Source organism: Hipposideros armiger, unplaced genomic scaffold (genome assembly GCF_001890085.2).
Source record: "Hipposideros armiger isolate ML-2016 unplaced genomic scaffold, ASM189008v1 scaffold_3, whole genome shotgun sequence".
NCBI classification, from domain to species: Eukaryota; Metazoa; Chordata; class Mammalia; order Chiroptera; family Hipposideridae; genus Hipposideros; species Hipposideros armiger.
This window is the reverse complement of record NW_017731353.1, coordinates 2,305-18,407: the sequence shown is the minus strand read 5'-3', so window position 1 is coordinate 18,407 and position 16,103 is coordinate 2,305. Positions and strand designations below refer to the sequence as shown.

Sequence of the window (16,103 nt, the reverse complement as noted above, 5' to 3'; positions counted from 1 at the left end):
CACTGTGACTAAGATTCCTGTGCTGTTTTAAGTGTTAGAAATTTAAGTAGTAATTTTATTTTCAAATATAAGAGATAAATGTGTAGGAAATTATTAGTTGTAGTTGGTACAGTATATAGAGTCACTTCCTTTACTCTAAAATCCTTTTTCAGAAAAACTGAAGTTTTCTTTAAGAATTAGACTAGGTTAATCCAGTTGACCAGAGTTACCAAATGTACAGTTTATCAACTACCAGTTTTTAGTCAAATAGAATATGGTGAAATATACAGTTCTTTTTTCTACTGATGTTTTATAAGACACTCCACAGCTGTGGAGCCTACAGGGACACATCTCCAGCAGTAGAGTGTAGGAAGATCTGTTCTTCATGACATTAGAAAGCGTCATGTAAATTCATTCTTTGAAAGTAATTCTTGGGGGCCGGCCAAGTGGCTCAATTGGTTAAGAGCTTGTTCAAAAGTGCAAGCTCTGAGCAACAGGGTTGCTAGTTCGATTCCCACATGGGCCAGTGAGCTGCATCCAAGCTGAGCTGGCGCTGAGTTGCCAACAGGTGGCAGGATGGCTCAGCTGGTGAGAGCACGTGCTCCTAACAACAAGGTTGCCTGTTGGAGATGGTGGGCTATGCCTGCCCGCAACTAAAGACTGGACTCGGCACCTTGAGATGAGCTGCCGCCTGGATGGCTCAGTGGATAGAGCATGCGCTCTTAACAATGAGGCTGCTGGTTCGACTCCTGCATGGCATGGTGGCTACGCTCACGCGCAACTAGTTGAACACAGCACCTTTAGCTGAGTGGCGCGACTGGACTTGGAGCTGAGCTTGCTGTGCCCTTCACAACTGAGATTGAAGGACAACAACTTGTCTGTTTCCCTTCCCTGATTTCCCAACACTGCTCCTCTCCCCCAATTCCCTCCTCCCCCAAATCTTAAAAAACAAAAGAAAGTAATTCTTATCCACTTGTTTCCTTATTTATCTCATTTTAGATTTTGAAATGAGGTGGGGTGGTTAGGTTAGCTTATTAACAAGTTAGGCAGCTGATGAACTAAGTGATTTAAAATTCTCAAGTGATAGGTGGGGAGATGTATGAAAGAAATTTGAGAGTGGAGACCTAAAACATGAATGATCTAGGAATGACTTTAATGGTAGCCATGAGCTTTATTTAAATGCCTTTTTTTTTTTTTTTTAGGTTTGGGAGCTGTGTGCTTCACAGTTTTTCTTACGCTTTATTTTCTTATTAAAGTAAATATTTGAAGTCCTCTTAATTGCTTGTTTACCCATTTTGCTCTCTGATTTGTTATTTTACTCCTTTACAAGAATTTGTGATCAACATATATTGCCTTTCTTTTATAGTTTTATGACCTTTGTGAACTATTCAGAACTGGAGGTCAGGTTCCTGACACAAACTACATATTTATGGTATGTAAACACCAGTGATATCAAGTACTTATTTAAAATGGACAGGATATGTCTTATTACATGTAAATTATATAATAATTTTGTTGCCATGTGATAATCACTATTTAAATACATAAAAAGGTGATTCTGTACTTTTCTACATTTTGCCGTGTCCTCTAGTTGAGAATAATTGCTTTAGTAAACTGCTGTTTACACACATAGGACTGGTTGGTAGCCCTCAGTAATGGTTAGGCAGAAAAATAGACCAGACCACAGGTCTAAGGCATAAATCTTTAATTTACTGTTATTTTATGAGACTTTTTGAGCATTCATTTTTATCTGTTATTAATCTGTGGATTGATGAATGTACACACATAGACATTTGCTATGAAGGGGTGTATTTGCTTACCTTTCTTTGGGACTGTAATGTTACTGTTGAACTTTTTCTGAATCCTCTGTCATGCTCCTTCCTCCGGAAAATTTCTGGACCACTTTCCTATTATTCTTTAGCTGTTTCCTATTGGCCTAATATTGGCCCAAATAAGACGTTAATGAGAAGTGTAAATAGCATATCATCATATGTTGTTTTAAATACAAAGCTAACCCTGGAACACTGGTATAGTATTTGCTTTTACAGAAAAACTTTTCTTCAAGTTGGCAGCCCTTCTGATATAGTTAAAAAAGTTTTTGAAATTCATTAAAAAGATTTGGTTTCACACATTGACCTTTTAGAAACATCTATTAATGTAGGTTATAGAGAATTGAAAAAATGGTTGTTTTGCAGAGAATATCATTGAGAGAACTGTACTGCAAGTTCCTGTGGGCCTGAATCATAGACTAGCACAAACGTAGTAAAAACAGCCTGTTTACTTCCATTTGAAATTTTTGTAAAACTCAATTTCCAAATAATTCTATGTGTAACTCTTCATTTTTGTTATTTTGGCCTGTGTCTCTGAGCGTTGGTATAATTTTTTAAACCTATTGTTGCTATTACATTGTTTGTAACTGTAAACTTTTACTTTACAGGGTGATTTTGTAGACAGAGGTTACTATAGTTTGGAGACCTTCACTTACCTTCTTGCACTAAAGGCTAAATGGCCTGATCGTATTACACTTTTGCGAGGAAATCATGAGAGTAGACAGATAACACAGGTGTATGGATTTTATGGTAAGGTCTTCTATTTCTCTGTTTCTGAACATTGTTTTACTTTCCTCTTGGGAAAAAAAGCCACACAAGTACATGCGCTTTATAGTAAAATTAGAAAATACAGATAATCTTTTTCTGCTTTCTCATCCTTTAACTACCCCTCTTCCCCAAGTCAATGAAAAATCTTACATGGAGAGGGAACCGCTCTTTTCAGTGTACATCTTTCTAGATCAGTGCCTCAGAGTGTAGTGCTCAGTTTACCTCATTGGAATCATCTGGGGTGCTTGTTAAAGATGTAGATTGCTGGACACCCCTGCACACCTTTTGGGGTGGGACCCTTGAATCTACTGAAGGCGAATGTTCCGACCACTCAAGTTTGAGAATCTATTCTGGATGTATGTACATATTTGTGTGTGTGTTGTATTCATATGTGTGTACGCACACACCCACTCTAAAATGGGATCATACCTGCTTGTTTCATTTAATATTGTGACCTGCCTTTTTACTTTATCGATGTTATTTTTATATCTGCATTGTATTATAATGTATGGATGTCCTATAGTTGATTTAACCAGCCCGTTTAATACTGGATGTTGGAGTTATTTTTAAGTTGCTGTTACACTCATAGCTTAATGAATATCCTTTTACATATATATATATATATATATATATATATATATGATAAACCAAGGATATATGAATATCCTTTTACATATATATGAAATGGTATATATAAAAGCTGTATGCTTGTCCAAGAGAATCCAAGAACGTCAGGGATTAGAAACAGAACTCAGCCATTAAAAGCAATATAGCTGCTTCTTTAAAACTTGTATATAGTTGAAAGTTTAAAAAAATGACATCAAGAAGTTCTTTGAAGGAGGTGGGCCGAAGAACTATTGAAATTATTAATATCATTTTTCCTTGAGCACAATTGAGGCAAATTTTGAGAGATTTAAAAACATTAATTTCATAACTCGCTAGTTTCAGACTTTATATTTTGAATTATCCTTTGTCATTATAAAGATCAGCTGAATTCTATTACTTACTCTCTTACCACTTTAAGCTGAATTTCTGTTGTCTTAATATGGGATGTATTCTTTATTTTTACGGGCAGATTCAGAACATTATTAATGAGAACTCTTCTGCTTCTTTTATAGATGAGTGCCAAACCAAATACGGAAATGCTAATGCCTGGAGATACTGTACCAAAGTTTTTGACATGCTCACAGTAGCTGCTGTAAGTTTATATAAATCTTTTTAAAGCCTCAAGTATTTTCTTGCCAGTAACACTTTGCATAGTTTTATTTCATTGCCATCTCAGTTATGTTGATATCGTTAGCATTCATTGATAAATTTAGACATGACTGAGTTATATGTATGTTCAACTTGTTATCCTTTTTTACTAGTTAATAGATGAGCAGATTTTGTGTGTTCATGGTGGTTTATCTCCTGATATCAAAACACTGGATCAAATTCGAACCATTGAGCGGAATCAGGAAATTCCTCATAAAGGAGCATTTTGCGATCTGGTCTGGTCAGATCCTGAAGACGTGGATACCTGGGCTATCAGTCCTCGAGGAGCAGGTTGGCTTTTTGGCGCAAAGGTCACAAATGAGGTAAAGCCAACCTTTTTGTAAAAGTGGTTCGTTGGTTGTTAATGGACTCCATAAAGAACTATGGTGGCTGTAGATGACAAACTTCTAATCTAGTTTACTCAAACTATGATGGTTGTGGATATCAGATATCTCATCTAGTTTATCATGTATGTATTTCCTTAATGGTAAGATGAGATGACATAATGAAAGCACCTCCTTCAGCATCTACTTGGTAATAAGTGTAAAATAAATGTTCCTCTTCTTTCAAATATTGCAATTAAGTAATTAAATAGTAAGGGCAAGATAGACAACTTTTTGAAAATAAATATGTTTTTAACATAGATCTTTTTAATTGAGATACAGTTGACATATAACATTGTATTAGTTTTAGGTGTACAACATAATGACTTGACATATGTATATATTGGGAATAGGCAACTTTTTGAGGGTCACCTGTTTCCAGTTCACACACACACACACACACACACACATGGATGAGCTTATATTGGGAAGTAATCCAGCATGGGGTCAGAGAGTTAGGTTCAACATAACTTAGGTAAGTTATTTATCCTGTCTGAATCTGTTGTTCCTTAAATTACAAAAGAAGGATAATAAATCTCTTTCAGAATTTTTGCAAGAACAATACTAAACCCTCAGTAAATGATAGGCATTGGTAGCAATATATTCATTATTAAACCATAAAAATCTTTGTTTCATATCTGATAGTACTTATAGAACACTTTTCTTCCAGAAACTTCTAATTATGTAACTGTATAATTCTTTTATATAGCTTTCTATAACTATTTAAGAGACTCAGGCTAAAGTGCCTCCATTTGCCTCTAACTTACTAAAATGATTGGGGATAATTAGAATGGGTTTTATAATCATGAGAACTGTATTTAGTAACAGGATTTATACTTTATTTAAATGTTCATTTTCTTATACATGTAGGTTGATTAAAACAAAACATGCTGGTTACTTAACAAAACCTTTCTAAATTGCAGTTTGTTCATATCAACAACTTAAAACTCATCTGCAGAGCACACCAACTAGTGCACGAAGGCTACAAGTTTATGTTTGATGAGAAGCTGGTAACAGTATGGTCTGCTCCTAATTACTGCTATCGTTGTGGAAATATTGCCTCGATCATGGTCTTCAAAGATGTAAATACAAGAGAACCAAAGTTATTCCGGGCAGTTCCAGATTCAGAACGTGTTATTCCTCCCAGAACGACGACGCCGTATTTCCTTTGAGGCCTTCGCCCATCCTGCTGACCCATTTTTTCTGCCCTCTTACCCCAACTTTCGTGTATTACCCTATACAATATACTTTTTATTGAGCACTTTGCTGCTGAAATGCTGCCTCTTGCCTTTTTTTTTTTAATTTTTAAATTATCTAAATTTATTGTTTGTTGTGGTGTCTATAGCAATGTTTTTCTATCAGTTTTCTCCCCCATCCCATCCCCACCTTGGACTCATCTGAGAAGACTTGAGAAATGTCTTAATACTCATACTGCTGCATGTAGCTCTTGCTTATTTTCTGGTCTGGGGGAAACAAGATGCGTTTCCTTTTTTAAAAAAGCCAATTGACAGAACAGACTACACTGAAATCCTCCTTTTGTATCATTCAGCCTTTTGTTTTAGTTTGGTAAGTTTTAAGAAATTTCAGCAGCAAAGTTGTTATTCAGGGGGCACGATGGACTGCAGATGCCTCGAGTTATGTGTACTTGTCCCAGCTGTAAACTTCATTGTCCTTTGTTGGATGATATTTTAAGTGGATATAAAATAAATTGGTCTAAAGGGCTGCCCTCCTTGTTGTGTTTTTAAATTTTAGTTAAAAACTGCTACAACTTATGACTTTGTACATTAAGATAATTGTATTAATCTTTTTCCAGATTCCTTGTATTTTTTAATAAAGTAATCTTAAAACCCAGATAGGTTAAAGTGTTAGAAATTTTAAACAGCTTACATTGTTAGCTTACAGTTATTCTTTTTTTCCCTAGTCAGAGTTCTTGACCCTTTGGTGATTGAGTTTAAAACTTCAACTGAAATTCAATTCTATTTATTTAAAAAAAAAATCACTAAACTGTGCCTAAAGAACATAACTGCCATATTAATGTTTTGGTTTATATCCTCTATAGTAATAGAAAAACATTTAATACTTGTAATGCTGATGTGTTCATTTGATACTAGTTGAGTAGAATGTGATCAATACAGTTTACAATCTATCATGAGTATCATTCAGTAAAATCTATGTACTTTTCAATAGGAATCATTCTCTTGCTGTAACACTTGACCTTAACTTTTAGAAAGTGTTCATTTTTTAACTGCAACTGGAAAGGTTGAAAAGTCAGGACTCTTATACTTGTGAACTGTAATCTGAAGCAGGTTTTAAAAAGTGTAGAAGGAAACAAATTGTCCTTTTTTTGTAAAGATCTTTGATATCATGTTTCGGCTTTGTGTAAGTAATTTGAATATCCAAAGGGTTGTGATAATTAGTTCTTGATATGCAATGTCCCCTTAATAAGGGCAAGTGTTCCAGTGTCTCTTATGACTGTGGTCATAAACGATGTTGGAATTTACCACTTTGTGAAATAGTTGGTATCCCTTTACTACTATAATTAATTTTTTGTCATTCCAGGAAATCTTTGTGAAGCCAGCCAATTAATAAAGCACTTTAGCATCTGTTCAGGTAGTTTTGAAAACCAACTTTTCCCCTTCAGGATAAGAACTTCCAGGTTACCTAAAAATGCAATAAAAATCTTTATAGTGTACACTTCTTGGCACATAATTTTTCATCAGGGTTTTCTTTGATTAAATGAGCACAATACTGTTTTGATTTCTTTTTCCCAACCACCTAGCTACTTGTATAGTTTTTAATTGTATAGCTATATGAAAGAAGTGGCTAAGACATTTGCTGCACACACTTGAACTGTTGGGTCAGTAGCGTTGTGTCACTGCCCTGACCCCAGTGTAATTCAGGGGGAAAGGTATTAATCGTACAGGGATATGTAGCTATGTATTTTACTAATTGTGAAACACTGGAAATTAATGATGCAGACAACTTGGTGTGGTGTTTGAACAGCTAGCTCTATGCAGTATTTTTGTCTGTTACCATAAATTGTATTTAAGTGCTTGCTCTCCTCTGCTTTAAGTTATACCAATAAAACCGGTAACCCTCAGCCCTCCCTTCCCGTTTGACACTCCCTAGCGTAGACTGATGTAGCTGTTTTAGCTATCCCTGTAATGTGACTTTTATTTTTAAGTCATGGTGTACTGCATCTGTTTGTCACTAGTTGGGCATGTGCCAATAATACTCTGTCCATTCCTTAACTGCCATCTCTGGTCTGCCTGATTTTTTTTCTCTTAAACTGAATAACGGCTTTTTGCATGGGGAAAAAAAAAAAGTTTTTGCTGTTAGATATGTAAAGGGAAGAGAGAGTGAATGTATTGGACTTTGTAAGCCTAAAAGGAATATTTGGATTCATCTACTAAATAAGGGCTATGTACTAAATAGCATAATCATGTGGTAGAAGATCCATGGAAGTCATAGCTGTGTAGGCAGGAGGAGCTGTTTCTCCCTGTATCTAGGCTGAATGTAAACTCCCTTATGTTGTATTAATAGGGGTAATACCTATTTTTATTGGCGTATGATATACTTGGTTTCTAATAAAGTGCCCTAGGCTCTAGTGAGAACTGTCTACTTTTAATTGCCAATCACTCCCATTCCTTATTTGCCTGATATGCTCTTGGCTAGCTTTTTATAGAGGAATGTTTTTTTCCTAAAAAATCTCACAACTTTAAATGTGTTCATTTGGGTGTGATCCTAAAAAGCTGGGATCAAGAGCACATCTAATATGTGACCTGCATCAGCTCCTGCTCCGTCTGGATATCTAGAACTGTTGGAAGATTTTGACGTCTTAAACCCTGGGTTTTGCTTTTGAAATAAGGTTCGAAATATTGTTCATTGATTAAGCTTTGTGTGTTTTTGCCTTGTAATCCCAGCACCAGGTTTTGGAAAATGCCTGTACTGTGAAAGCAAATCGAAACTCCTGAGCCTCTTTCATTGTGAGAAATAGAATTGCTTTTCCTCAGCTTCCAGAAAATTGTGTACCTGGAGTTGAAGCGATTTAACAGCAAGAATCCAGATTTTTAAATGTACTTGTTTTTTTAAATGCTAATGTTTGTAAAGCACCTTCAGTTCTTTGGATGAAAGGTGCTATATTCTCTCAGTGTAAATTAATAAAAATATTATAGGAAGTTTGTCAGAAAATTTTATCTAATACATAGTCTGTAGTGTATCCCGAGAAGAAGTTAGCATTTTATATAATACAATTTAAATGAAAAAATGCTTATTCCTTCACTTGCTTGCTTGACTAGTAAACAGAAGTGAAACTTTTTCTTGTTCCGCATTTGACTCTGAGCTAAGTGTTCCATTTCTTTAAAGGCATCCTGGGTCCAGTGCCCAGAACTGTGCTTCATGAGATTGTCAAAACTCTTTCAATTGTGTATTTACAGTGTACAGTCATGCTGAGAAAATATACAGTAATAAAACAAAAAGAAGCATTTGGAAAATCCCCTAGCATGATACCAAATAAGTGGCTGCTTGGGGAAAGTTTGTTCCGTCTTCCCCTCTTACTGGTTTTCTATTTCCTTGTCAATCATCTGGTGAATATGTGCCTATGTGCCTTTCTTACCCTCATGAGAGTATGCTTATGCTGGCTTGGATCTTAATTCAAAAATGCATGAAATTTATGAATTTTTATTGTGTGTCAACAAAAATACTTATTACATAAATATGTTCCACTTAATCCCTGGGCACCCACTGTTGTCCTCAGCACTCTGCTTTTGTGTGTCAATGGGAATGAGATAGAAAAGACTGCATGGAGGCATTATGGAATATTGGCAATAATATAGCCTTTGGGATCAGATCTAGGTAAAAACCCCAGCTCTCCCAGGCAGTAACAGCAGCTAACCAGTATTGAGCACACTAAGCTAAAGGCTGTGCATGCTCTATTTTGCAGTACCCTTACTATGGCTCTGTGACTATATTACCTCTTTTTCTTCAGATGAGGAAACAGGCTTAAAAAGTAATATAGGTCACTTGTCCAGGGTTGCACAGGTGAACTGTAACTTGAAGCCCTGTAGGCCATACCAGAGTACATCATAAGCCCTCTTAAGCAATTTAAAGCAATATTGGTTGGGTTCTCTGAATCTAAAACAAGGGAATCCCATACAGGCTTGATAACAGGATTAAAAATAGAGCTCAAAGTGCTTAGTCCCTGGCCCAAAGCTACTATTTATTGAGTACTTGCTAACATTTGCCCAAATTCGGTGTAGTTGGGAAATAAGAATAACCCAAGGGAATATATTATTGCTGACATAGCATAGCTTATGCTAGTTGATACAACAAATTTGGAGAAGAAACGTTTGATGTAAGATAGAGTAATTGGGGACGGTTTAAAAGGAAGTATGGACTGAGATGATGGGATGTGCATTTCTTATATAGTAACAGCACAGATGCAGAGAATACTAGAACTTGGACATGACACACAGATACGACTTGAGGGTACTTGGGAAGACATAAGAAATTAATAGCTGCAGCTTTATTAACAGTATCATGTATCAGGACAATTATGAAGGTACTTGAAAACCAGGCAGAGGATTGTCATCCATATTTTAAGAAACACAGTGAGCGATATTTCAAGATTAATCTAGTGAGTTGATGATCCTCCCCACCAGAACTCTTTACCCCCCCTCCCGCCCCAGTCTTGTCTGACAGTATTCTGGAGTTCTTGACCCCTTCTGGCTTGCTAATAGTACCGGGGGATACTGTTAGTTGGGATTGAAGTGGTTTGTGTTTCTGTGATTTGGGGGTTACATAAAATATTAATTTGGGAAACTAACAGATGTTCGACATTTTTCCTTGTCATAGCCTTCTGAAAAATCCCTCTACAGTTTACCATCATTTCATAGAATGAAGGTCATTTTTGACATCAAAGATATAAAAAGAACCATCTCTGAATAAATGGTTTTGTGGAAAGTTGTAGTATCCTCATTTTTGCAAGTTGTGAAGATTGGTGAGAGATTTGTCCCCAACCTGTTGGTATGTATCACATTGATGCATAAAAATATGTTCTAATAAAATGGAAGTAGCTGACGAGAAAGTTTCATTCCTCATCCCAGCTTCAAATAGATGTCCAGGATTTACCAAACAAGTGTACACAAGGAATCTAGAGAGGCTGCAGGGGGCTGCCTTCAAGGAAGAATTTTATAATGTGTTAATGAGCTATATGTGATATTCAAGGATGGCCTTGTTAAAGTAGAAGAGGAAAGACAACATTGTGTTTCTGTGCTGGTGGTCTGTCGACAACAATAAAAATGCAATGAAATTTAATTGATTAACTGGCGTAGAACTTCCAGCCATCTGCAGTGTCACAGGACGGTTAGCATACACTGGAGGATCAGTTGTATTTAGGCCTTTCAAAGTGGAACACACTGCTTTTAGTTCTAGTATCAAGTGGTTCGCAGTGTTGGTTTTTCGTGGCAATTAAAATCTGCTTTCTTGGAAGTCTGCTCTCAAGCTTATCTTTTATGCAGGGTACTGAGTAAACCACGTTCTATTTTGATAGAATCTTTAAATTTTCTGGCTGCATCCTCTATGAAGGGTATCTGTGAGCTGTGAGAGCATTTCATTCAGCATGATGTAGAAACAGGGACCGCATATGAGGTGGTTCAAAATGTAGCTCGTTTTGGAGAGTTGCCTCGCTGTCGTACCTACCGGAGGAGTCTGGGAAATTGCAGTGCTTGGCTTTTGGTCCTGGCGTGGTGCAGTGTTGAGGGGCGCCAGCAGGTGTGTGGGATGCAGGACGCAGAGTGAGCAGAACCTGCCGGCAGGTGTCTGGCACCGAACATGCAGTTTCTACTTTCGGGCGCACGGTGGCGCTTAGGTCTCTCCTGCCCTGCCTTCCCTTAGAGAAGGCACCTCCGCCGCCACCTGCAGTCTCAACCAAACTCTAGGTGGAAGAATGTGACGGCCCGAGCGTCCAATCGATCATCAGGCTTTCAGCCACACTACAGCTCTAGCCAATGGGAGCCGAAGAGAGGCGCGGAGGAGGCGGGCCCCGCCGCAAGCCTGGCAGAGGCGCGAGGCCCTTCTCCCGCCTCTCCGCCTACTCCAGCCTCCGCCGCTTCAGCTTCCCGAGCGAGCCCTGCGGCCGCCGGAGCAGCTCCCGCGGCGGAGCAGGAGCCGGATGGTCAGAGGAGCCCGGCAGCCCCAGCAGCCGCGGAGTCGCTTGGCCCCCAGGTCGGGCGGGGGCTGGGTGGAGGTCGGGGTTGGGGTTGGGGTTGGGGATGGGGATGGGGCGCTGGAGCGGGCCCAGGGGCAGCGGCTTGGGGCCGTAAAGCATTCGGGGCGCAGAGACTGGAGGGGCAGGGGGTTTAGGTTGGAGGGATTCGGGGGCTGCCTAGGGGCGAGGAAGCGGGCTGGTCGGCGTTCGCATCCTGGAGGCTGTAGGGGCACGGGAGGGAGGAGGCGCGGAGGGGCGAGGCTGGGGGCACTGGGCTCGGGGGAGCGGTGCACGCTCGAGGTGGTGGGCACGGGAAAGGGGAGGCCGGAGGGGCTTGCGGGGGTGACGAGGCAGACAATGAGTAGGTAGTGGTGGGTGCTTTTGGGGAGCTGGGCTGTGACGAATAGGAGCTGAGGATGGAGTGAGAGACGAGGAGGCAGAGCAGGGTTTGGGCTAAGCAGGCGTTGGGGGAACAGTGAGTTCCAGGATTGCTTGGTCTTGGTAAATAGGGGAAACAGCGTAGGCATTTTGTAAGGTCAGGTATGGGCTTAGCGAGCCTCTAGCCCTAGAGGGTGGTACGTTGAGTTCTTGACTGGCACAGTAGGGCCCGGAGACGTGTTTTTGTATATTACTTTTAGTTACCATCTTATCCGTTTGGTCTGCAGACTGACTGGCACAGTGGAGAAACCACCTCGAAAACGAAAAAGCAGGTAAGGCAAAATGCCTTCCGATTTTGCTTCGTGTTTTTTCATTTGCTTGGCTACACCTGTGCCATATTGCATGATAATACACTGTCAGTAGATGAAGTTTTTTATTTAGCACTTTTCTTAATGAATGCAACTATCTGCAAGACTTTTTGGGGGAGGGGTAATCTAAGATTATATGGGAAAGAGACGTGGATAATTGAGAAATCCTAGTCTTTTTTTTTTTTTACTGTAGCCATAATTTCAACTTCACCACCTCTGTTTAAAAGCTAATGTTTCTCAAACATCTATTATACTATGTGCAGGTATATGTATTATTTTCTGTAATCCCCGAAGCACCCAAGGAAGTGTGTACCATTACGATTGTTTTGCAGAAGAGGGAACTGAGCAGCACAGAGAGGCCAATTTTTCACCTAGATCACCCATCTAATAAATGACAGCACTAGGATTTGAATCTGGGCAGTCTGACTGCAGATCTTAAGCACTTAACCATTATACTCTAATGCCTCTAATAAATATACAGTTGAAAATAGGCTTTCTTATTGCTTTTTCTTTTTTCATTGTACATAGAGTCTAATAAACAGTTGAACCATAGGAAAATAGAAAAAAGGGCTTAAGCAGTCTGCAAACAAGTGAAGTATTCCTTGAGTAATGAAGAAGAGCATATATCCATTCCACAAACATTTCTGAGTGCATTCAACATGTCAGGTACTATATAGCAATTCTGTGTAGTCATTAGGAGATTTCCTTTTCACACATGAAGGCACTGGCCTAGAGAAAGGAACCTATAGTGGTGAGGGTATGACCAGTAGGACTACTGTCATAGTTAATACTTGGTAAGTTATCGATGTTAGTACACAGAAAACCTCAACAGCAGGTAGGTATGAAATGCTGATGGTGGAAGTGCCAATAGCCATAGACCATTTATCACTCTTTAGTCCTGTACTGCTCAGGATGGTAGCCATAGACGGCTGTTGAGCACTTGAAATGTGGCTAGCATGACTGAGGAACTTTTAATATTCTTAATATTATGAATTTCTAATATTATTAGCTATAATTAATTTAAATTTAAAAACTGATACTTGACTTACTGGAAGATGTTTCAGTATGTTTGGAAAAACCTGGGTATGTGAATGCACTTTGTTCACCTGTAAATTTTATGAAATCTAAATACAGATCAGATTTGTCCAGTGAAAACTTAATGTGCAAAATGAGGTGCGCTTTATGTATAAAACACACAGCAGATTTCAGGTTAGTACAAAAAATGAACGTAAAATTTCTCATTACTAATTTTTATATGGATTACATGTTGAAATACTATTTTAGATATATTGTATTAAATAAAAGTGTTACTAAAATTCTTTCCACTTTTTGCAAATACCTACTGGAAAATTAAAAATTACGTGCATTCTATTTGTTTCTGACAGCCTTTATTTAACTCTCATTACCCCACTGCCAGACTCTTGTAGTCACCTGACTGGGTTCCCTGCCTAGAGTCTTAATTCATTCACCATACTGTGCAAGTTGATCTTGTAATTCTTGTGCTTAAGATTTTTCTATGGTTCCTCATGGCTTCTTGAACATAATTCAGACTTTGAGCCTAATCATAAAAAAGAGACTATTTCACTTCTGCCTATCTTTCCAGTCACATCTCAGAACTGTGGCCATGGAAATCCTCAATACGTTCTCCATTAAATGTCAGATATTGAATGACTTAACTTTATGCTGAACCCTTTGTGATGAATTAATTGCTGAAGGTAACTGTGTTCTGTTTGCCATTCCCAGAATTTATGTTCTATTTTTGCTTTGGGTTTTTCTTTCACATTTTTTCTTTTTCTCTGGAATATTTTCTCCTTGTTCCTTGGCAGGCTCCCTCCTTTAAGTCTTAGCTCAAACATCATATCCTGTGTGCAGATTTTCCCTACCCCGTCTTCCTCCTTCCTCTGTTCTACCTTGTTTGTTCCTTTGATAGCCTGGACATACACCTAGGTACAATGATTTGGGCCAAATTTGAGTTCTAGCTCTGCCCATTACAAATTGTGAGATCATATACAAGTTAATGAGACTCTCTGAGCCCCACTTTCCTCATCTGTATAATGGAAATAATAATAATTCAACCCTTACTGGGTTGTAAAGTGCTTAGTACAGTGCCTGGCACATATAAAGTAAACACTACATTTTAGGTCCTATCAAATACCTTTTATTTCCCACCTCTTTTCAAAATATATACAGTCTCAAGGATTAAAAATAAAGATAGTAAGGCAAAGAAGAAATGAGAGAAGCATAATAAAATTAAACCAGTGGCAGAGTTAGTCTGTAGACTAGAAAGTTCCTAAAGGTGGGTTCTGTATTTGGCTCTGAGTTGCCTAGAGCAAAGCAAAGAAGAAAATAAAGCTCACCTTGCAGGTTCATGGTGCCTATAAAATGAAACACATGTTGTTCAAGAGAAGCACATCTTTGTTTGTTAGAGCTGAGAGAAATTTCTTCTTGCACTGCTCTTTGTGGGGGGACACTGGTTTTGTGAGGGGGAGGAAATTCCAATGATAAATATAGTAGTGAGTTTTTTGAGATTGCTTCTTATAATGCTTTTCAATCCAGGTTCAGGTAGTGCCAGTGAATGTCCTCCAGAGAGCCAAAGCAATGTGATTTACGTATACAGCTCACTGGTGGCTAGACTTGGTTGAGAGGTAAAGAAGGATGAATAAGCCACAGGCATTCTTGCTTATCCCCGGCACCTAGAATAGAACCATCGACTGAATTATTGAATGAATGAGTCCTAAAATAATTCTCCATGAATATCATTTCTTGTAACCAAGTTTTGGTAGCCATCAGGCAGCAATGATTTTACGCTTAGCTTCTCAGGCAAGAATCATGAGGGCACATATTCTGCACGTCTGATTAAGGTCAGGTCCTGAACAAGTCAGGAATTGACCTGAATGCACACATCTCTAAAGAAGCCCGGTAGGCAAGACCAAGATTTCCCTCAGAAAACAGCTCTGGGATTGCTCTAAAAATAGAAAACAAAGTGGCCTAAAGATGGATTACAGAGAAAGGATATAACGGCTGTAGCCAGAAATTTTTTGTAACTTATTATCAATTGCATACTGTGGTCATAAAAATCCTCAGTATCAAATGCTACAACTTCCTGGTGAGCACTTCAAGTGAATTAATTGCTGAATGTAGCCTTAAGTATCCCTTTGAGATGGCCTGCTGTTGTTGACTATTATACTTTATATCCTTTTACATTTTAGAAAATGGTTGCCACAAATACGAGTTTTGTTTTAGGATTCTTGTTAAATCATTCTTTTTGATAGACATTAGTTAGGACTGAGTTATCTTTTGAGAACTTTCCGAGTGCAGACTAAACTATAAAACAGTTAACATCTCGGGCCGGCCGAGTGGCTCAGTTGGTTAAGAGCTTGCTCAAGAGTTTGAGCTCTGAGCAACAGCGGTTCAATTCCTGGCCTGAGCTGAGCTGCCACTGAGCCTCCAATAGGTGGCAGGATGGCTCAGCTTAAAAAAAGAAAACAAAACCAAAAAACAGTTAATATATCCTACTGTTACTATTTCTTTGTGCCTTTTTTCCCCACTAAAACTTTTATTTCCTTGTCTTAGTTCAACTTTGTATCCCTAGTCCTGAGGGGGTGCATAATACAACTATAATGAACTAATAAATGAATTGGTGGCAAGAGGGAGTTAGTGTGGGGTGGGGCTTTGGGGCTCTGAAATAACGTGATACTATTTAATGCCCTTGATAAACTGTACTAGACTGAAGGAATTTCAAGATTAGGAAACTTGAGCTCTGTGTGCTTTTGGAAAATGCTAAAGACTTCAAGATGTCTGTTAATAAAGTTTGGGTTAGGGCTGGCCTGTGTGGTGCGTTGCTTAAGAGTTGGCTTGGGGGGGGGGCCGGCCGAGTGGCGCGATGGTTAAGAACTGGCTTGGGATGCCAGAGGGCCCCGGTTTGGATCCCACATAT

The 16,103-nt window shown here is 38.7% G+C and overlaps 1 protein-coding gene across 1 annotated transcript; it reads left to right on the top strand.

Annotated features, from left to right (window-relative positions):
- Positions 1 to 1,226: 1,226 nt before the first annotated feature.
- On the top strand, positions 1,227 to 8,708 carry PPP6C (protein phosphatase 6 catalytic subunit). The gene is made up of 5 exons (XM_019636184.1): positions 1,227 to 1,411; positions 2,417 to 2,558; positions 3,695 to 3,774; positions 3,944 to 4,153; positions 5,137 to 8,708. Exons 1-5 carry the CDS (start codon positions 1,409 to 1,411, stop codon positions 5,383 to 5,385), a joined length of 684 nt encoding a protein of 227 aa, XP_019491729.1. The 5' UTR covers positions 1,227 to 1,408; the 3' UTR covers positions 5,386 to 8,708.
- The last annotated feature ends 7,395 nt before the right edge of the window (positions 8,709 to 16,103 follow it).

What these genes read in the sequence shown, in the direction of transcription:
- PPP6C (XM_019636184.1), top strand. An exon ending in ACAGGTGTATGGATTTTATG is followed by an intron (nt 2,559 to 3,694) that starts GTAAGGTCTTCT and finishes CTTCTTTTATAG; the next exon opens with ATGAGTGCCAAACCAAATAC. An exon ending in GCGCAAAGGTCACAAATGAG is followed by an intron (nt 4,154 to 5,136) that starts GTAAAGCCAACC and finishes TCTAAATTGCAG; the next exon opens with TTTGTTCATATCAACAACTT.